At 42.1% G+C, this 22,974-nt stretch overlaps 1 protein-coding gene across 1 annotated transcript; it reads left to right on the plus strand.

The window, feature by feature from the left end:
- Positions 1-5,206: 5,206 nt before the first annotated feature.
- On the plus strand, positions 5,207-22,113 carry HTRA1 (HtrA serine peptidase 1; the record flags this gene model as incomplete). The annotated part of the gene is made up of 8 exons (XM_009080065.1): positions 5,207-5,306; positions 5,610-5,814; positions 14,939-15,133; positions 15,842-15,874; positions 16,993-17,107; positions 17,323-17,380; positions 18,197-18,292; positions 21,393-22,113. Coding segments are annotated over 8 exons (971 nt in total), but the record flags the coding sequence as incomplete, so codon positions are not given.
- Between the last annotated feature and the right edge of the window lie 861 nt (positions 22,114-22,974).

Below are 22,974 nucleotides of genomic sequence, written 5' to 3' on the forward strand. Positions count from 1 at the left end.
ACATCGACCATAGAATTCTGTATCCAAGACCCATTTTCTTCCACTGGCACCAGCCTAAATTTAGCAGACTGTGGGACCTCACCAGTGGAAATGGTTAATGCTGGGCCTGATGGATGAGGTGGGAGTGACAGAGACCTTCCTTCTGGTTAAACATGTGCTGCTCAAGTGCAAACATGAAGCAAAGCCAAAGAATATTATAATTTGGTGCTCCTGAGGCATTGCATTTTTCAAAGTTTTCAAAAAATATGAGTCATCTTCAAGGATGAACCTGGAGATGGTGCTCCACCCTCTCTGCAATTTGCATCCTCTTTAACAGGTATAAAATCACAAATACTGACACTTGCAGCTGCCTTGGGTTATTACTGTTTCATGGGAAGTTGTTTTTTAAAAAAAACCTGAATGGGAATGAAAGTTTGTGGCTGTTTTGGAAGTCAAAAGTCTCAATTGCAGGCTGAATCTGAGCTTTTGGAGTTAGGACATGAGGTTATCTGGTGTACTCACAGCAAATGAGGGTGGCAGGGAGAGACTTGCTGGTGTTTGTTGCCACGTGACTTTTCTTCCCCTCACACTATCTAAGATTAAGAAGTCCCATTAAATGGGATAATTGTGTTGGTTCTAACTTCAGGCAGTGGGAAGGAGACATGGGAACGCCTCACTGACTGCTTTGAATGCAGCTGGAAAGCGAAGAATGAACAGCAAGCTGAGCTGTCCCTGGTGAAGGAGAGCAGAACCCTCTTGTTTTAAAGAGGGAAAATATGTGAAGGCTAGATGGAGAAAAGATCCATTTCTGACTGAGGTGGGCCTAAAGCTTTGTGTGATGATATGCTCTTGGGAGAGGTGGACCTAAGTGGAGAAGACCTTCCACAGCAGCTGATACATCTTTCTCAACTGAAGGGGAGAGTTTACTTTACTGAGATTTCTATCTCCAAAGCATCCTTTCAGTTTAGCTCAAAATATTACCAAAAGCAGCATAGCATATGTGAGTTGTAAGCATCAATGCATGGATGCTACTTTGAGTAATGACCTAATCAGAACTTGGATCTTAATATTTTTTTTGGCTCCTCTTTGTGAAACCAAATTATTTCTGTTGTTTACACCTAGGTATGTTTTTTTTCTTTTTTCATGGCTTGGTACTCTGTTTTGCCCTCCTTGCAGTTTGTTTACTGGTATTAATCCTTTCACTGTCAGTTGGCAGAGATTTGCCTTTTCACTCCAAGGCTGACAGCCAGCACACCTTTGAAGTCCTTGATGAATTAGTTGCCTTGGGAATTCTTCATGCTGTAACCTATTTTAAGTCAGTTTTTGATCATTAACTGAAGTCACAACAATCATCTTTATAATGCCATTAATAAAGGTTTCTTAGCCATAGCTCGTGGGCATTTAGGGCATTGTGCAATAGTTCAATAAAAATGTTACAAAACACAATAATCACAGCGTATAAATAGAAAGAGGAACAGTCTGCGGAGATCTGAACGTCAAAGCCTGAAGGTATTTAGGAACTAGAGCTTTATTCAAGCCACCTCTCAATGATTTAAACCAAAACAAACTCAAGCCCAGAAAAAAAAACCTAAACAACTACTAAACTATAAAAAACTCCAGCCCCAGACAGAAAACCAAAAAAAAAAAATGGAAATATTCTACTAAGAACAAAATTCCAGAAGTGTGTACTTTAAAGAAAAAGGCAAAAAAATTTAAACTATATTTTCATGAATTTAACAGTGATTATGCCAAAGAAACAGTTTCAAACTGAGAAAACTACATTTTTTGGGATCAATTTAAGCATGGAATTTGGTTGGCCACCACCTTGTGGGGTACCTGTTAGCCAAGATGGATGTTGTGGTTTGATATGAATATGAGAATACACAGGAACTAAATAGTCAAAACCACATCATCAATCACAGGGTAAAGCATTTGCTTTTGTTGTTGCTTAATAGTGAAGCCCAGTCCAGCAAACCTCTGCAGAGTCTTTGAACCTGAAAACTTGGAGGATGTTGCATTATGCCCATTCCACTCTTAAAGCTGTTTTCTGCTAAGACCCTGAACAGTTGACACAGCTGGAAAATACTTGTGTTAGAGAGAAGAGGAAAGTGTCTCCAGAGAAGTTCTCACTTTCCCCACTGTCCTCTACAGTGGCTGTAATGGCTGGAAACTCTTGTGTGGTGGATGAGGCCTCTGCTCATATTAGGTTTGTGCTATTGGTGTCTTTATCGCAGTTTGGGCTTCCATGTAGTAGCTTGTGCCTAGATTCCAATCTAAAATTTTACGCAGCGGTGGTTGCTTGCAGGAAAGAAAAGTGCACCTCGAGGCTCCCACGTGTGTGGCTCAGTGATCCCAAAAGCAATTAGCTACTCTGAGCATTAAGTATGTATCAGGCAGATAATATGCATTCACATGTGCCCATTTTGGTCTTATTTTTTCCCCCATTATACTTTTTCTCAGCGATAGAAGACATTTGCATCATACTAATACTCTTACTACAGCCTTCAGGTTTTATGTTGCACTTGGTGGTAAAAACCAGTAGACAGCAATTTTTTTGGTTCACGTTCATCAATGAATTCAGCTGAACAGTACTTTGTCTGCTGTTTATTTGCTTTCAAAAGGTATGTTTTCCATTTAAATGGGCAGTTGTTCAAGAGCTGTTGCAAAACTGAGTTACACAATGCAGGAATTCCTAATGCATAAGCAATAGGCAGGCGTGGCAAGCTGCTGTGAGTTTTTTAGGTCAGTATGCCATGATTCAGTATTTATTATCTAACTTTTTCAAAGTTAGAAATGTTGACCTTCTTTCACTCTGCACTTGAGTTTTGAGACTGCATGAGGAGCTGGATTATGCACAAAGTCCCGTTGTCCCTGAAATCCTGGTGTTTGTAGCCTCCAAATCCAAGTGAAGGCAACTCTAAGGTGAAGTATTAGTAGTCCCACCATGTACAGCCTGGGCATCCTTTCTCTTCTTGAATAGCTAAATGCAGAAAAGATTGAAGGCATAAAAAAAAAAAAAAGCTGTGTGTTTCCTGTGCAGTTCCTTCATCCGTGGAGCTCTCTTTTTTTCCAAGGGCAGGATGTGACCTTTGGATGGCTGCAGCATTGTAGCTTAGATGAAGTCATTTTATAAGCAGTAATCAAAAAGCATATTGATGGGTACTGTAGTGCCCTGTGGGGTTTCATCCCAACATCATGTTAATCCCATCAAAGCACCTATTTAATGCCAGTGAATAATTCCAAACTGCAGTTCTCATTCTAGCAGTTTTCCAGAACCTTCCCATTACAGTTGTCAGTTCTGTAGTGATGACATGACTTGTTTGATACTGAATATTTCTAACAGAGAATATAAATCCTTTGGTAAATTGGTGTTTGCCAATTAACAAGCACTTATGCCTCTCTGGGGTAAAAGTCCAAGGGCAACAGCTTATGTGTAAAGCAGAGAAAGTACCAAAAACTCTTGAGGAAAATGGCAGGTGAGGACACAAGTTTCCTGATCAATGTTCCTGCTTCATAAAGCAGATAAACATCTCTGAACAGCAGATAGTGTGGTTAATACTGGTGCTGCTGCTCATGACTGCATTGAAAAGCCATTGAGATGATTCACGTGTTCTTGAGTGAACAGGTAGTGGTTGGGTTGAGCATCCACTTGTCTCACGAGGGCAGTGTATGCTGATTGGCACTGGGAAGTCTCCTGAAAGATGTTGTTGGCCCCTGAATCAAACCAGGGTCTGGTTAGTATTAAAAGCAGTGATATTTTCTTCCCAAATCATTATTGCCTCCAGTATGGGCTTAAAAGTTTGCATAGTTTTCCACTCTGATTTATTCCAATGATGAAGGGCATTCAGGGTTTTGGTACTGGGATGATTTTGTAGGCTAGTCCTGTGTCTCCTACAATTCTGCAAATAAATTGTCCTGTTACACCATCAAAGGCACTTAGAGCATCCACAAGCTGCTTACTGCTTTAATCTCTGGATGGATTTAGAAGCCAAATGGCAAGGATGGATGGGAGCAGCACAGCACATTAATACTCATCTGAGAGTCAGTTACAGGTTTGGCTCGTGGCTATGTAACGTGAGATGGGTGCACAGATAAAACTGAAATGAAAACAAAGGTATTTCTTGCCTTTAAGGAAATACAAAGCCACTCTTTGGGGTGTTCCAAATTGCTTAGTTGCTCCAAGTTTTGAAAACAAAGTTTTGCCCCTGAACTACTTGAGAAGGTGAAGCTGTGTCAGACTTGTGAGCTTTTCCCAGAGCTTTTTAGGTGTCTGATGGTGCAGACAGGTTTTCTGTTGGCCACAATGGGAATTTGGTATCCAGTTGCTTTTGAAAATCCCACTGACCCCTCTTGAATACCCAGTGACCATGAGTTTTGTTACGGCACTGCCGAGGAATGCAGAGCTTTGTGATCCCATTGTCCTCCTGTGTTGTCCTATCAATTTTACAGCCTTGGGGGTGGCCCAGTAACTCCAAAGCATGTGGGATCCACTTTTCTGTGGAGCAGAGGGACCACAGGTGGTATCAGTAGAAAGGATGCATTGACTGTGGTTGTGTGGAGTGTATGTAAGGTGCACCCATGTGTAGGTGCCAGGCTGAGGCCGGTGGTTCAGGCTGTGTGCAGACACTGGTAAGAAAAGAAGTCCAAACCTTGTACCAAAGTTAAACGTTCACAGCAGCTGCTGAGGCCTTGCACTGGGGTCAGGACCTCGGTGTCCTTGGCATTTTACAAATGCAGCAGTATGAAACTTCAAAAACCTCCAAGAAGGCGTAATTTGGCAAAGGAACAGAGCTCGTTTGTTCCATCTGAGAAGACCATGCAAGCTAAATAGACCATCCAGAAAAGAGGCGAGAGAAGAAGTGGAGGCATCTGAGTACAAAATCCCTCTCACAAAGGAAGAGTGGGCAGTGCAGACATGGACTAAACCCTGTGCTCCTCTGGTGCCTTGTCCCTGGGCGCCATGGCGCTGTGACTGCAGCCATGGATCTGCTGCCCCATGGCCCAGTGACTCCAACTAGGAGGTTTCATGCACCATTTGTCCTGAGGAAAAAGCATGCTGCCTGTGCAAAGAGGCAGCAGGGAAATCTGGGGCTAAGGGTCATGCTGCAGATGACTTTTGAGGAAGGGAAAGATATCCACTCGGAGCTTTTTTTAATTCAGGTGTTTTGCAATGACCCTCCTCGGGTCACTTGAGGAACTCATGACATGTTCTCTGTTTCTATTTCAGGACAAGAACACCCTAACAGCCTGAGGCACAAATACAACTTTATTGCAGATGTGGTGGAGAAGATAGCTCCTGCTGTGGTTCACATCGAATTGTTTCGCAAGTAAACAAGATGCCCAGTTTTCATCCTTTTTGTAGTCTTAAAAACAGCTGCTAGTGTGCCAGAAATGTTGATTGATGCTGTGTAATAGCAAAGAGGTTTTTGAGATAATAAAATATTCGCCATGCTTAAGGATTAAAGATAATTTAAGAGTCCTGGCAAAACAAAAGCAGTTAAACTAGTGCATGTGCTTTATCTTCTAAATGAGAGTAAGTAACAGCAGATACCCCAAAGCATTAAAACCCACCAGACTCCTTTTGGCTGTGTGTTAAATGGGATAAATGTTTTATTTCCTTTGTCTTTTAGACTTCCTTATTCAAAGAGGGAGATTCCTGTTGCCAGTGGTTCAGGGTTCATTGTCTCAGAAGATGGACTGATAGTGACAAACGCCCATGTGGTCACCAACAAAAACCGGGTGAAGGTGGAGCTGAAGAATGGGGAAACATATGAAGCTAAAATTAAAGATGTTGACGAAAAATCAGACATTGCACTAATTAAAATAGATACTCAGGTGAGTTGTTCAAGCAAGGCACATTTTATTCCTCTAATTTTGTATCCTCCTTTCCATAAACTGCTCTTGATTTTCACGGTTGAAGGAAAGGCTTGTAGTTTCCTGGGCTGGGTTATAGAGAATATTGGAGCTAAGTGGATGCATATTTTTAAAAGCCAAGTTTGTGGTGGTAGTGGTTAATTTTGTCACCTCAGTGTAGTGCAAGAATTACATGGCAGTAAAACACAGCATCATAGTTTGCTGACTGGTTTGCACACACATTATCTAATATAACTCTACCTCAGAGAAGAAATTCGGGTGCTCCCCTGTGGTTGGTAGAGGGATGTATTAGTTTTCCATGAGTGCCTATGCTGAAGTCACAAATTGCTTTTAGAGGATGTGTTTGGCCCTTTGAATAGCAGCACCACACTGATGTAGATACTAAAATGGAAGATATCTTGGGAAGCATCTTGAACATGAAAATTAAATCCAGGTTGGAAAGAGGCTCTTACACTGCACTCAGTTTACTGAACAAATGGGAATGAGTCTTCCCATCCACAGTCTTTCTCCATATCAAATGTCTGTCTGTCAGCATTATTCTGCCTCCTGCCACAGCAGAAAAGCTGTGGTGAGGTTCTGCACATGTAGTGCAAGCAGAATATTGTGTCAAAATACTGCGTGATGTAGATGCAATTAGATGCATGTGATTTCTTGGGGTGTTGCTCCTGTTGGTTTCCCTGGTTTGGTCCTGTCAGTTAATGACCTTCAAATTTAATGGCAAGAATGTTTCATTTGAAACACATGACTCAAAAATGTGTAGATCTTGCAATGTTGTTTTAGTTCAGACCTATTCCCCAGCGAGGTCAAAAGTGTTTGTGCCAGAGTTCATGACTAAATCAGACGTCTAGAGCAGAACTCTTGGATGACCTGAGATATGAAGTGCTCCTGCTGCTCCCTTGCCTCCTTTATCATTTTCTTATGTAAAATCTTCTTAACAGCAACATGGCAGAAAAGCTTCACAATAGCAATAATGTTTTTTGGCATGTTGGTTTTTCCTCCTTTATTTCCTGAGGTAACCTAACTGATCACTTATTTTCTCATTTTTAACTGAAAATAAGCAAAAGCAGTAACAAAGCAAAGGGAAAGGCTGAGTAGGATATGGCAGGGAATGAAGGGCAGCTGGAAAAGGGCTTTAAAATGGTGGGAAAAGAAAATGGTGTTGAGGAGAGGACTTGGAGAAATGGGAAGGTGAGGTGAGAAGAGAGGTGGTGAGTCTGAGAGGAGACATGGAGCTGATGTGATGGATCGTTTTGAGGACTTAGGAAGAGAGCAAACATGGAGTTAAATGTTATTTGATAGCCTAAGGAAATGACTCCAAAATTTCCCTGGTAAGCTGCTTCCCTGTAAGCTCCAGTCTTCCAGACAGAACACGGAAACCTGGAAGCAGCTTGGAAAAAGGAGAATGCAGCCAGATAGAAACCACTGCTGGACAGGACTGGAACTGGCAATTCTCATTATGACTTGAAAGATGGCAGATGCTCTTCTGTTTTAAAAATTTCAGTTCTTTAATTAAATGATAGTCACTATCTTCATCCATCGGTTTGATTTTTGAGCACAGTTGTGACATTCTTTTGCAAATGGCACATCAGCATTGCAACCTGATTAATATGTGCCAATTCTTCAAGGCAGAAAACTTTTTCTGGAGCTATCTAGAGCCAAATCAGTGACATTTTTCTGTTTGGGAGTGGAAGAGGTGTTTTGGTCCATGAATATTCAGTTGTCTGTGAGGAAAAGGCTTGGCTTTGAACCTTTGGGGAAGCATCTCCATGCCTTGAGGCTGAGCTCTTGAGGCCTCCACTGTGTTCCTCATGCAGTGTCAGCTCAGCACAGACATCTGGGCAGCAGGAGATCAGATTTCACATCTGTGCTCCAAATCAGGTAGAATATGGATATAAACTTGGGTCTGGCATCATTCAGATTCATGAAAGGCTTTTTAAAATCGCAGGGGGAATCATTTGTTGAAGTTGAAATGGATTTGGTGGTTAAAGGCGTCAACAAGATGGTACAAATGAGCCTTTAAAAATCTGGATATGGTATGAAAATCATCCCTAAGAATTTTTCTGAAGTCTAAGTTCTTAATTTTGAATACATTATTTGAAGGTGACATCAAAGATGCAGAAGGGTTTTTTTCTTCTGTTTTTTTTTGTGGCATGTTAAGGAAGATCTGAAGGATGAAGAATCCCTCTGTGGTTAGGAACAGAGCTGAGCTGGAAGTATGGGATCAGGCTGTCAGCTGGTATTCCTAAAGCTCTTCAGATTTTGCAGCTGCCTGTGTGATGTTTTCCTTTAAGGTGTGAACATCTGGCCAAAGACATTAGTAGAACTAATTTGGCTTTGCTGAGTGCAATAGGAAATGAAAGAGGGTGGTAAAATCTGGGCACCAGTAAAGGATGAACCATTACCCTGATTAAATTCTTCTCCATGGGAAAACATATTGCAGTCAATGAGGAACAGAAACCTTGGAGTGGTTGTTCTAGTCCTAAAATGTGCTTGTTTTTGCAGTCTATAAAAGAGCAAGTGTGTTTCTCATGCCTGTTGTGGCACAGAGCAGTTTGCTGAAGTGTTGAAAGTAGGAAGCAAGATTGGAGTCAATGTGGTAAAAATTAATCCACTCTAGCTCTGCCTCCAAATGCAATGAAGAGACCACAGGACTAGAAAGAAGCAGTGCAGTTGCAGACAATTTGGATATGAGCATGCAAAATGTATAAAAATTCCCTAGAAAAATTTGGGGTTTGGCAGCATAGGCAGAGACTGGTGAAATAAATAATCTGTCCTGCTCGGCACGTGTGATGCTGCAGCAAGTGTGAAACCCATCAAAACTATTGCACAACACTCCAAAGCAAACAGATGCTTTGGAGCTGGCAGAGCTGGATTATGAAATTCCTCTCAAGACAAATAACTACCTTGTTAAGTCAGAATGTGTGATACAGCTGCTGAAAACTAAACACCAGGAGGAAGGAGGAAATTTCACCGTGGTTTAATGAACAATGTCAGAGTTAATGGAGAATTATAAAAGATCCCTGTGCCCCTACACAAATGGAAAGTGGAAGCCAAAAGTAGTGCAAGGCGGAAGTGACTTTTGCCTGGAGACCTCCTTCACCCCTGGAAATTGGAGTCTGCCTGCAGCAGTGATCTCTGTGGTGGTGCCTATGATTTGGCAGTGAGCACTGATGGGAGGAGCATGGTGAATGGCTTTATTTTGAGCTGTTTCTTCTTCCTACATGCTTAAAACCCAGCCATGAGACACTTGCCACCGACTCTGAAACACAGCTATGTCATGGAAGACATTCCAGGTCCTGAAGACCTCAATGTGGCCAGCTCCTGCCTCTTTATCCCTGCTAGGGTTTAGCATCTCTGTGGTACAGCAGCAGTGGGTTTGTGACCCACCTCTAATTTGCAGTGGCATTTCAGCCCTTCAGCTGAAACCTTCAGCTTAAGGTTTTTTCTGCATCTTACTAATAAGCACTTAGTTTGGCACTTTTAAATCAACAAAACTTTCTGCCCTCCTTCCTTTGGTGGTTTCATGAGGCAAAGAGCTTCTGTATCTTTGTGGTCAGAAAGGATTTGCTCTTTTCCCCTGGGTGTACAAGCTGGAGGAAGCAGGAAAGCAAACTTTCCTGTTTATCTATCAATAATATAATAGGCCACATTTTGAAAAAAACCCAAACTACTTGCACACCAGGTATAAGTGGCTTTTCTAAAACACTACTTTACTTTGAAAATCTGTCACTGGATATGATGTTGCCTCCTCTCAAGAGCCTGAGGAAGGTCACATATTGCTTCCAGAAGTCTTCAGGACCTATAGAAATGAAATGGCTTGTAAAAATCTTGGATGTCAACTCCTGTTTATTCATCAGTTTAGGCAGTAGTGGTTTCCTGCTATCTCTGGGTTCTAGCAGCCCTTGTTGTGGGGATGGTGTGCTGGTCCAGCTCCCCAGGCAGTAAGATGCTCACAGATCTCCAGGGTGGGTGTGACAACACCAGGATTTCTTTTATTATTATTATTATTATTTACTTAAATTATTATTTTATTTTAATATCTTTAATTGAATTTTTAAATTTTATTTTTAAGGAAGAACAGCAATCTCTTACCAAACAATTGAAATCCCAGTGACATATCAAAACAAAACTTCATCCTTAATTTTTTTTTCCCTGCAAGCTTCCCATGCTCCATATTTAGATAAGGAGACTCAGTTTTGCTTTTCTAACTATAGATGAAATACTTGTGGAGGCTTGTAATGCATTCAGCTTGGGTTCCTCGTTTTCTTTGGCATTTTGTCAAGCAGTTTCTAGATTGTAGATGATACTCTATTTTAATATGCTCATGGCCTGTGTTTTTGTTTTGCCATAAAGTGTTCTGAAAGTTAAATAGTTTTGTTAATGAGAACAGAAATGCAATTCCCAGAGAAGTTCCAAGTTTTGCCAGTTACTTACAGCTGAATTAGTGTGCCACAGCAGCATTTGTTCCTTTCCCACCTAAAAATAAAAAGCATGAAGGAAATCTGTCACTATTTAAACACAAATTGAACTCAGAGCATTTGTCTCCTCTTCATCCGTTTATTGAACTGCAAACTGCTTCCTGCAAATTCCTGATCTTCCATCCACAAACCAAGGGGATTACAGAACAGAGGAGGGATTTACTTGCTTTCTGTGCCAACATAAAGACAGATTCACTTCTTTCATGGATGAAAAAGCTCGAACCAAAACACCTACTGCCCATGGCTGGCTGTCTCTTGGTTTCCATTTCTCTATGGCAGTGGCTGTGCCTGGTGGTGGTGATGTGCTGCCTCCTCCTCTTTTAGTTTCAGAGCTGTTTTTTCAGGCTCCGCTTAATTTGTCTGACTCAAGATACATTGCTAATCAGGTGAACATCTGTACTTGGCACTGATGAGGCACCTCAAATCCTGTGTTCAGTTTTGGGACCCTCATGACAGGAAAGACTTTGAGGTACTGGAGCACGTCCAGAGAGCAACGGAGCTGGGGGAGGGTCTGGAGCACAAGTCTGATGAGGAATGACTGGGGGAACTCAGCCTGGAGATAAGGAGACTCATGGAGCACCTTCTTACTCTCTACAACTACCTGAAAGGAGGCTGTAGCCAGGTGGGAGTTGGTCTCTCTGCCTAGGTAACAAGTGACAGGACAAGAGGAAACAGCCTTAAGTTATGTAAGGGGAGGTTAAGATTGCATAGCAGGAAAAATTTCTTCATGGAAAGCCCTGGCACAGCTGCCCAGGGCAGTGTCGGAGTCACCATCCTTGGAGGGATGTAAAAGATGTGTAGATGTGGCACTTGGGGACATGGTTTAGTGGTGGACTTGGCAGTGATGGATTAACATTTGGACTTGATCATCTTAGAGGTCTTTTCCAACCTTAATGATTCCATAGTTGTATGATTCTCCCTGACTCCTGGCTGGTGCTGATGCTCCCTCCTCATCCTGATCCCTCATGCCACAATAGCTGCACCTTATTGTTGGATGGAGCTGTTTCTTGTGGTGGTGCGCAGCTCTTCATTTCATGGGAGTTATGTTTATCCAGGGTTTGAGTCAAATCCATGTATTAAAATGTCTGAAGGCCTTTGGGATGCAAAAGGCTTAGAATATTAACACTAATTAATGGCTCCTTCTCTGGCTGGGTGTAAACAGTGAGTCATGTGCCACTTAGGGTTTTGCATGTTTGGTCGTATTTCTGCATGCTTGCAGGATGCCTCCTTGCAGATTTGTTTTATTGAGTAAACACAGAGCCCAGCAGAGCCCTGAGGCTTCATCAAATGAAACATGAAGGATAGAAAAAACGTTACATGTTGCCCGAGGTCGTGCAGTGAGTCACTGGGAGAGTTGGGTTTAGGTGCTGGGTGTTCTTGACTCCCTGTTGGTTGTGCTGCAGGGCATGCTCGTTTACCTGGGCCTTTAATCAACTGCTGTGGCCAACCTATAGTTAACTAAAGAGAATCAGGAGTTGTAGCACTAGTGATGTCATCCTGACGACCTTCAGACATGATGTAAAAATTGAGGAATGTCTATTTATTAACTACAGTCATTAAGGGCCCTGGACCCAAACATGCAAACTTGGTTTGCAAGGATTCCTTAGCATCCCAGGGCTGAGCTTGCCATTTGGAAGGGTGTGAGAGCACAGACAGGCTGTTCTCTCACAAACCTGGTTACAACACTGCCATGAGGGCTTGCCTGGCATTTCCACTGCTCCTCTTGTGGAGGTTTTTCCCATTCCATCCCTTAATGTCCAGAGGTCTTGATAGGTTTTATACTGGTTTCACTTCAAAACCACTTGGAGGGTGTGGGGGTTGATAATGGAAAACTTGGGTTTGAATGTGGCTATTTTAGAGAGAAACTCCCAAATTTAAAGCCACTTCAACTCATATTCATCATAACCATTTCTTCATGGCATTTACTTGTAGAGGCACTAATGAGAGTATTTACATGCAGTGCAGTTCGTGTGCTCTGCACCACACCATGAACACAAGGAATAGAGAACAGGATTTCCAAAGCTGTGCAGAACAAGACAATTTTTGCAACAGATTTATGTTTCTAGTAAAGGAAAGGTTAGCCAGACTTTCCAGAAGAAGTGTTGAATCACAGGGATGACCCACAGCCAATCCATGCAGCGTTAGAGTTTGACCAGAAGTCTAACTAGTATAGGCACAGGCTTGAAAACTCAGCGCAATCAGAAGTGATTGTATTAGTCAGAGATGGTTCCTGTATTTGCTTTCTGCTGCCAAATGCAATTTTGGCTTTGTGACTGTTGTTACAACTCAGGAACATTGTACACAGCCAGTCTTTTTTCTATTAATGAAAAATAAAAAGTGTTCTGTTTTCTTTTGCTTGTCTGGTTCATTTGCTGATAAATGTCCTCTTTCTCTATAAAGTATCCATTTTCAGTGCACTGGGATACAAATAAAAGCCACATTTTCTCTTGTGTGTTTTTCATATTGTTTTTGAAATAAGGAAAAGCAGTGCCAAAAAAAAAAAGATGCTCTTCTTGACCAATGACATCTTGAAAACATGTGCTACGTAAGCTTAATAGCATCTGGTGAGAGAAGGAAGAGCTAGGGTGCTCCCTGTATCCAAACAGTACCCATATGGGGCTGTTTGTGCTGCATATACTGCATGCTTCCCAGCACAGCTAATCATAGCTGCATGTGCTGCAGAGATCCCTTGGAGTCAGGGCTGTAGGCTGGGATTGTGGACTACTCAGCAGTGTTGCCTTGGGATGTTGCTTCTTGTCTTCTGTGCTGCAAACTCGATGGGGAAGGTGGATAGTGCTGTTAGGTCCTTCCCAGAATTAAGCCACAGCCGTGGTTGGGTCTGTGTGTGGCACTGAAAACTTTCCTCTGAAAGATAATTAGAAATGTTTTTCTCCTCTCTGTGTTGTCTATTATGTTGCTCTTCCAACTGATTCTGTTTAACAAGCAGTTGGCTAATTATTTTCTTGCTGTCTGGAGACTGAAAGATAAGTTTCCATTAAGCATCTTACCCTGTCCGGGGTTTGGCAATGAGTTTTATTGAAACAATCTGCTCATCTGAGTAAAATTTCACTGGTGGAATTGTGTCAAAAGTGGATAAAGGATTCACAAGACCAGTCTTGTTAAGGATTAAAACCATAACTTCTGTATTTACAGCAGCATATAGTGATGACTGATGCCATTATCTTTTACTTTCTACTTCATAGACATTGTCTGTCTCATTAGGTATCTGAAATAAAACTGTGGGTGAAAAACAGAGTAATGGGCACTTGGGTTAGTTTATATTAGTGGATTTTTGTCCCTAAGGACGACTTACTGGTACAGGCTTTCAAAGTGCTTGTAACAAAAGGGCCCTAAAGAGATGGCTCTGAATTGCCAATTTAACATGTAATATTTTCCTTTTTTGCCAAAATTTAGAATTTTGAAGTGGGACAAGCTTGGAGGAAAGCTGAGTTAAAGTTAGCTTTGCCAACAAAAGGTAAAGCCCTTCAGACTTCTGTTTTGTTTTTTTGGGTTTAGTAACCTAATCCTCCAAATCCTTAGGTCAAACCCTGAATTTATACATGTCCAGGTACATTGATGCTAGTTGAAATAGTCTAATGACATGATTAAATGTGTAGTCAAAATACCTGGGGAGGGTCAGGATGATTTGGACAACAGAGAAAACAGATTTAAAAATGTGTCACACCACTGAAAGGATAAAGACTTCTAAAATTGTGAAGAAAGGGGAGAAAAATAGTGCTCGATGTGTATTGCACAGGCAAGTGATAAATCAAGGCTAAGTATTTATTTGAAGTATGATCTGTTGCAGAACACCAAGGGGTGTGGATCCAACTTTCCCTCCATATCTTTTTTTTAAGTGCTGTAAAATGCAGTGATTGCTGCTGGACTTGAGGAATGTGTTAGTGGGAATGTCTGCAACAACATGATGCTTAATATGTTTAGAGATAAGATCTTGAAAGGAAAATATAATATTATCCCCTACTGTTCTAACAGAAAAAAATCACAGTCTTGAAATCCTAACATCTTCAAGGGAAGACATCAGTGTATGTAGGAGGCAATATAATTATTTAGAAGAGATGATCCATTAGAAAAAGTAAGATGAAACATTAGCTTGTGCCTTGTGAGAATATAGAATGCTTTTAACTGTACATATGCATGTTTGACACTCTTCGGCTGTTGCTTTCATGGCTCTTTAGTGTTCACTCTCAAACAATATCGTATTTTGACTTCAGCAGCTGTTGGCTAATTATTCCAAGAAGTGTTGGAAACAACTCATTCCTAGTATCATCAGATGTTTGCTTTGTACAGCTGAGCATAAATATTCCTTTGCTCTTTTAGTTGTTTTGGGTATAATGGGTACCTGTTGTGGGAGAAGTAATCCTACAATCTAAAGAGTTCAATCTGCAGTGCAGAAGCTCATTGGGATGTTTCTGTACCAACCCCCACGAAATACTCAAAGAAAACAGAAGAAGTAAAATCCCTGAGGGCTAAAAGCCTCTCTCCTTCCCTCTATGAATGTATTCATGTTTCCACAGTGTTTGTTCTGCCACTTGTGTCTTAACATTGAGCTTTTCTTCTTATTTTTTTGGTTTGATTTTTATTTCTAGGGTAAATTGCCAGTTCTTCTGCTGGGTCAGTCTGCAGACTTGAGGCCAGGAGAATTTGTGGTGGCGATTGGAAGTCCATTTTCCCTTCAAAACACAGTGACCACAGGCATCGTTAGCACCACTCAGCGTGGAGGGAAGGAGCTGGGGCTCCGCAACTCCGACATGGACTATATCCAGACAGATGCTATCATCAACGTATGTCCTGCCCTGAGCTTCAGCCCCTTCAGCAATTAGATTGCTTGAATAGTTGCTTTGAAATTTCCACCCGTGACACAGTTCTTAAGAGCAGCGAGCGGGGCTAGTTTTCCTTTCATCCACCTAACTAAGGACATCTGTGCTGCAGCAGCACTAGCTTGTTGTTAAAAAATCCCCCAAGGAGCCACACCGAGCGCAGTATCTGCCTTCACTTCAAAATTCTTGCAGATTACAAGGGAGGAGGCAATATTCTCTGGCAAAGAAGTGCCTTTTTGAATCCGTCTTGTTTTCTGAAAAAGAAGCCAAGCTTTGTTTAAGGATTCAAGTTGGTTTCTGTGTTAAGGCCAAACAATAGTTTTTGTGCTTCAGCTGTTGGCCTTGTAAGAAATCTTCACTAACAGCTCCCAGAGCTGTCCTAAAAATCTTCTAAGTTGCTAGTGTGGCACTGTTAAAACAAAAGAAAAACCTTGGCTTTCTTAACCTACTCTGGCAAGAGAAGAAGGAGCTAAAAGTTTGCAGAGCTCAGCTAGAATGGGTTATGCTAAGTGTAGCTAATGGGTTTGGCTGCTAAGACTGTTCTATTGCACTTATTTAATAGACAGTGGAAACAGTGCAGCAGAAATATTTCAAACATTTCTTTTATGTTTTGCTTACCACAAATTAAGACATAAACATTAAACCATGTTCTTGACTTCTGTTTATTTTCAGTATGGGAACTCTGGAGGACCCTTAGTAAATCTGGTAAGAGTTTCTCTAAGATTACTTCGTGTCAAGCTTATTGCTTTTTCAGTTTAAAAACAAAACAAAATACCCCACCCTAACCAGTGAAAAAGCAAAACTCCCCACCAGATATGTGATTCACAGTTTTTGATATCTGGCTCACTCCTCAAAATTCACATGGTTCTTACTAGTCAGTTGTCTGTGTTTATGCTGGCAAAAGGACACATTTGGATTTCAATATTTAAGATGTTTATGGTTTGGATAGTTTCAAGCAAGTGTAATGTTTATTTGCTCATGCCTTGCAAGAAGTAAAAGGCACATTGTAAAGGGAGGCATTTGCCCTTGCCTGTGTACCATGCAGCTGGCAATTCTGGTTTTTGCACACTGAGATTCAGCTCCATGGTTCTAAAGTGTATCTGCCCCTTTACTTTGAACCACACCGAGGAGGCTGAAAAGCATATTTTTCAGGATGTTAGGGTTTGCTTGTCAGTATTGTAGAATGTAGTCAGATTTGCCCTTGCAGCAGCTGTGGCATGGCACAAACTTGGAAGTCAGAGCTACTCCACCTCGGACGAGATTTGGCAATGTTTTATTCACCCAGTTCACAGTACAGTTTCAGCCCCAGTAACCTCCATTTCAAAAAATTATAGGTAGATTGTTTCTATCTGGGATGGATCAGGGAAGGAAACTGCTGAGCGCTCACAAGTGTTTGAATCATCAGGTGACAGCGGAGATGTTTCAGCTCAAACTCTTGCAGTTGCATTACCAGGAAAAGCTTTTGATTCCAGTGAACTGTTGTTTTTCTTTATATTATTATGCAATATTGGCTTGGAAGCAGTCAGTGCTTTATGAGGTGGCTGCTGAAGTAAACAGACCCATATCAGCTGCAGAATGTGCTGCCCAATTCTGACCTCTCTTCTGCTAGCAACAAGATGAATATCCACATCAGTTGTCCAAAATCTGTGAATAGTGTTTTATCAATAGACTCAAAAAATTAGACTTGAAGAAAGCACTTAGAATATTGAAAACCAGCTACAGAGTGTGTTGTGTGAATTTCTCTTTGCTCTTGCTTGGAAGAAATTATCCGTTTCTCCTAGAGGTATTTGACATTTGCTAATAGTGATTTCTTATTTCTCTAGGATGGTGAAGTCATTGGAATCAACACATTAAAAGTTACAGCAGGCATCTCATTTGCTATCCCATCAGATAAAATAAAAAAGTTCCTAACTGAATCCCATGACAGACAAGCTAAAGGTACTGTGCTTCACTGCTTTGAAAGAGGAAAGCATTAAAATAACGTGGTCTAGTGGGTGTCATCCCTGCCCGTGGCAGGGAGTTGGGACTAGATGACCTTAAAGGTCTCTTCTAACCAAACCATTCTACAAAAACAGTAATAAGCCAGAAAGTCCACAGCCTTCGAGGCTCTTTTGGTAGGAGCAGTTGATCAAGACCTGTTTTCCTTTTTGTAGGAAAAGCTGTAACCAAAAAGAAATACATTGGCATACGAATGATGTCTCTAACTCCCAGGTAAGTAAAAGTGGTGTTTCCTCACCTTTCAGAAGTGTGGTCTCTGCATGCATTTGGATCAAGCTCATGATCTGGAGAAGCGACCGGGAGGTTTGTGCTGGTGACAACTCGCAGCCAATTCTTGCTACCTTCTTCTCTGCATCTACTACATGGTCGAGCTCTCCTGTAGACTCTTGTATGAGCTAGTTCTTAAAACAACTCCTGGCCTTTTCTCCTCCTTAATGCTTCGGAAGAGAATAGCTAGTGATTGTGAATTTGTCCCGGGCTTCTCTCACTGTTGTATGTTTTCCAGCATTGCAGCAGCTACATTTCCATTTCTATAGAATAATTTTCATTAAACAATTCACTTAATGAAAAATGAAGCTTTTGTGTGGACTTGCTTATTCCTACTAAATCTATAAACGACACATGAACAGTTGATAGTATGTCTTGTAAAAACATCCAAAAGTTTTCCCTTGTGCAGGATCCACAGGTAGAACAAAGCATTAAAACACAAAGGGTTTATTTTTATTTTAGGTGTTCAGGACCTGCTAGATTCTAAAGTAATGATCAAGTCTGGAACTCTTTTAATTCTCGTCCTCTGTATCTATTGAAGTGATGGCCAGTACCAGAAACAGGCATTAAAAAGCTGTATGCATGCAAAAAGTTTAATAATTCTTGAAATACATTTTTAAGGGTTAAAATGAATGGTGAAGTGACACATGAATGTATGTAAACCACCTCAGCTAGCGGATCTTAAGTGACTTCAGTAAAAATGCATGATTTTTTTTTCCCATCTTGTCAAAATACTTTTGTTGCTGTTTCTTCATTTTCCAGCAAAGCTAGAGAGCTGAAGGATCGCCATAAAGACTTCCCTGATGTTGTCTCTGGGGCCTATGTTATTGAAGTAATTCCAGAAACACCAGCTGAAGCGTAGGTTGAAGTACTTTTTTCTCAAAACCACTGCCACTGACTTAAGGGGGTAATGATAGAGACTGTTCCCTGCTTAACTGGCTTTCTTCGTAATGCTAAATTAACAAAGTTACAGCCATCTGATAGCTATTAGGTTGTCTGCTGGAAATGGGTTTGTGGTTTTAGTCAGGTCCCCAATGGGCAATATTTATTGTGAGTGTATCAGGGTATTGCAGCGAAGCCCTGTCAGCGTTCCCAGTCGAAAGGGCAAGGAATCAGGGGGTGTGAAAACTTTATTTCCATTTTTCTCAGCAGTTGCTTCCAAGTCTCCTGTTGTACCACTGCCAGTGCTGAATAAATACTTTTGCTCATGCATACTCCCCACAGCCCTGCTGTCCTCTGGCAGGACAGCAGGGAAGAAGCTTTGGGTCCACTTTAGGAAGATGTGTCCACTTTCATCCAAGCACCTCAATGTTGGCCAAACCCACCAGCTCTCCTAGAATGACTCCATCGGGGCGAAACCCTCTCTTGGCAGGAGATACTCTTTCATGTGAGAGCTTTGTCAGGAGTCACATTACTGGGAAGAGCTTTTTGGTTTGGACAACAGATCTTTTTCTTCGTATTACACAGTAGATGCTCAGAAACTGACTGGCTGGTTGGTACCACCATGCTTCATGAGATGTGGGTCCAGAGAAGAGCAACGAGGCTGGTGAAGGGACTGGAGCACAAGTGCCATGAGCAGAGGCTGAGGGAGCTGGGGGTGTTCAGCCTGGAGAAGAGGAGGCTCAGGGGAGACCTTATCACCCTCTGCAACTCCCTGACAGGAGGTTGGAGTCAGGTGGGGGTTGGTCTCTTCTCCCAGGCAACCAGCAGCAGGACAAGAGGGCACAGACTCAAGCTCTGCCAGGGGAGGGTTAGGTTGGATCTTAGGAAGATATTTTTTACAGAGACAGTGATCAGGCATTGGAATGTGCTGCCCAGGGAGGTGGTGGATTCACCATCCCTGGAGAATTTCAGGATGAGACTGGATGTGGCACTTAGTGCCATGGTCTAGTAACCATGGTCGGGTTGGACTTGATGATCTTGGAGGTCTTTTCTAACCCAGCTGAGTCTGTGATTCTATGTATGGCAGCTGGGCTGTGGTCACTGGCACTGCTCTGGCTGCCTGCTGAAGACACTTCCCTTTCAAGATTTGTTAAATACGAAGCTGCTCAGTAATCCATGGTAGGAAATGGGAAACCTCATGCATTTTCTGAAACTAGCAATCATTTAAGAGAAAAATCTTTGTGGCAACCAAAAGGTTTATGTGGCACCAAAGGCATGTAGGCAGAAAGCAGCTTGGAGGAGATACCTCACCTCTTAGGAAGACTGAGAGGATGGTTGGATGACATGTTTTGTGGGAGTTTGGATGCCACTGTAAGATACACAGCTCTCTGAATTGTTGCTGAGCTGGGTAGATAATTGTTGGCAGCATTGTTTGGGCCGAGCATTGGTGTATGACTGTAATGTGAAAGTAAACTACAACGACTGTAGAAATGTTGTGGCTGCTCCAGTGTGGGGCAGAACTTGCTGCCTTGGTGTGGAGGCCCAATCTGAAGGCACAAAAAAATTATGGGACTGTGGATAATCGTTACCGGAGAGTCAGAGAAGGACATTAGAGAGGGAGAAGAAATGTAAGGCAATATAGCCTCGTAATGTGAAGGCAAACTCAAATCAGGGTGCTTCATCCAAAGGCTGGCCTGGCAACTAAAATGCAGCCATGTCTCCCCAACTCCCAGTCCCCTTGCCAATGGGTTTACCTATACTGCTGATACCTCCAACGCGTGTTGGGTTGATGAGCTGGTAGGGCATCAGAGCAGCTCTGCAGTGAGCTGTCCTGGGTATGAGTCACATGGAGAAGCTGCATGAGAGACCAGGGTACTCTGGAATGGTTTCCTCCATGAAAATGTTTTGAGCCATGCCTTCGGTAGTGACCAGATTTGTTGCAAACATGGGCCATGGCATCCTGCTTGCAGGAGACACTCATGTAAGACATCTTCTGTGGGTGGAAGAGGTCAATGACTGCTCTGTGGTTTTGTGAAGGATTATGCTGAAGGGTTGAATCATGTCTGATCTGTCTTGGTTAATATTTCCATAACTTGGAGCCAGATCGTTGTGCAAGACTGGGCAAGATGTTGTGGTCTGTGGCATCCCTCACCACCCATTTCTTGGTCCTGGCAGCAGTTTCAGCCAGCTCAGGGAGAGAGACACAGCCCCGAGCAGGGAAGCCTTGTGGTGCCTGCTCTGGTTCTGCCTTGTCTTGCTTTGAGTCTGGAAGGTTTATTTTTCGAGGTCAGAAGAAGGGATTTTGGGCTGCAGGCAGGAAGGCCAGAGGAAGGACACACATGTTTTTTGGTGGCTGAGCTAGATTGCTGCATGTGTTATTCTGCACAGGTTTAAAACATGAAGGTAAGGTGCCGTGGGTGCCACTCAGGTATGCATGGAGAACAGCATGGATCTGGGGCTGTAATTCTTCATGTGTTAACTCATAGTTTCATAGTATGTTAAGGGGTTGGTATGGACCTTAGAGATCATCTAGTCCCAACCCCTGCCCTGGGCAGGGACACCTCCCACCCGAGCAGGTTGCCCAAGACCTTATCCAACTTGGCTTTGAATGCTGCCAGGGTTGGGGCAGCCACAGCCTCCCTGGGCAACCTGAGTGGCAATATCCTGCCACTCAGGTTGCTTTGCTATGTATTCAGGAATAAAAGCTTGGGAAATTTGCCCTCTAAAATGAGTGCCTTGTTGCAATTATTTTAGAAGAAAAGCATGCCTCTCTCTTTTCTACCACATCAGCGTCTCGGACCCTTATTGCAGATTTACTGCTATTTGTAACAGTGAATTCCTTTGAAGATAGTGAAATATGGGATTCATCAAACCCTTGCACCCATCAAATTCCGAGGTTTCTCGGCTGTATTGTGACCTTCACTGCTTCATAAATTCTGACTGCTTTCCACATGCCTGCTGTGCCTGCACAGCTGACATGGGGTGGGGGAAAATCCAGCAGTTTTTAAAAATAAACAATATTATAAAGATGATAAAATGGCAATTATAATAATACACTGCTGCTTTGTATTTTCAGTGGTGGCCTGAAGGACAACGACGTGATTATAAGCATCAATGGACAGTCGATAAGTTCAGCCAGTGATGTCAGTGACATCATTAAAAAGGACAGTACGTTGCACATGGTCGTACGCAGGGGCAACGAAGATGTGATGTTAACAGTAGTTCCTGAAGAAATCGATCCCTAACCAGAAACATGAGCTGGATTTCATGTTCCCTTTTAACAGCAATGGACTGCCTATATTCTCTCTGTGCTGGTACAGGAACTGTTAGACTTCTGACCAACATTCTGCTTGTTCAGTGGATTAGTATTGGCCAACAGAGTAACTTCTAATAGGTTAAAGGTGCAAAATCAGTGTAATTTCACATACTCCAGATGATAATTTTTTTCCTTCTGTATTATGTATGCAATGTATTCTTTACTGGCTATTACATTCCCTGCTTAACAGATCGACGTTTGCTTCCCAGTGTTGAGTAGATTTACTGTTATTTCCGCTAAGACTTAAACAAAACCCACACACACAATGTGTGTTGTGGCATTCAGGTATTTATAGGTTAGCTGTGTTTTAACTGGAAATACCAATGTAAAGGAGTAGTTGACTTAAAAGAAAACACAATTGGGAAACAAAGTTTGGTTTATAAACACAAGGAAATCCCAACCAAAATAACCTTTCGAGGATCCCGTGCAGGACTTTAATACTATGATATTTTCCTAGTGTTATTAAAAGAATTCAACAGTATTTCTTGTGAGTGAATCATTTTACTTCCCCTAATGGAGTGTTTTCCTTTGAATAGCACATCTGCCTGGAAGAATGTCCTGGTGGTCTCCTTTTAATCATCATAAACCAAATGACTTATTTTTCAGTACGTGTTTGTATTTACACTCTTGTGCATCTGTTCTTCTCAGCAAGGCTGGGGTGAATTTGTCAGACTGGCTATGTCTTCCAGATGTTGCTGCATTTCCCTTATTGTTTCAATTACAGCTTCGCCAATGCCTGAAATCGGTTTGCCCTCTATAGAAACTGTCATAATGTGTGTGACAGATCCTATACCATTCTTGTTCAGATATTAGGATGTCTGGAGCCATTGTAGATCTGGCCTTAAGCTCTTTGAAACAGGCTGTTTTATTCACAATCTGGAGTGCTGGTGTGTGTATGGTGGGACCTGGTTTTGACTCTAGGATATTAGGTATTCCTCTAACATGGTCACTAATCTTTATACATGGATAAAGATTATGGATGCCCTTGAAGCTTGGGTTGGTGAATGGGATTGTCTTACTGTGAAGGAGAACAATCAATTGCATTTAATTACAGTGTAATTACTCATTGGATAAACAATTGGCTATGCAGCCTTTGCTTTCCTCTGTTGAAATATTATGTATCTCGGACAATAAATCCAAGGGCTATAGACAAGTTTTGGTGACTGTCATTCCTAAACATGCTCTTCTTCACCCTCTACAACTCCCTGACAGGAGGCTGGAGTCAGGGGGGGGTTGGTCTCTTCTCCCAGGCAACCAGCAGCAGGACAAGAGGGCACAGACTCAAGCTCTGCCAGGGGAGGTTTAGGTTGGATATTAGGAAGAGACTTTTTACGGAGAGAGT

The sequence above is a fragment of the Acanthisitta chloris genome, unplaced genomic scaffold, assembly GCF_000695815.1.
Source record: "Acanthisitta chloris isolate BGI_N310 unplaced genomic scaffold, ASM69581v1 scaffold3908, whole genome shotgun sequence".
In the NCBI taxonomy this organism is placed as follows: domain Eukaryota; kingdom Metazoa; phylum Chordata; class Aves; order Passeriformes; family Acanthisittidae; genus Acanthisitta; species Acanthisitta chloris.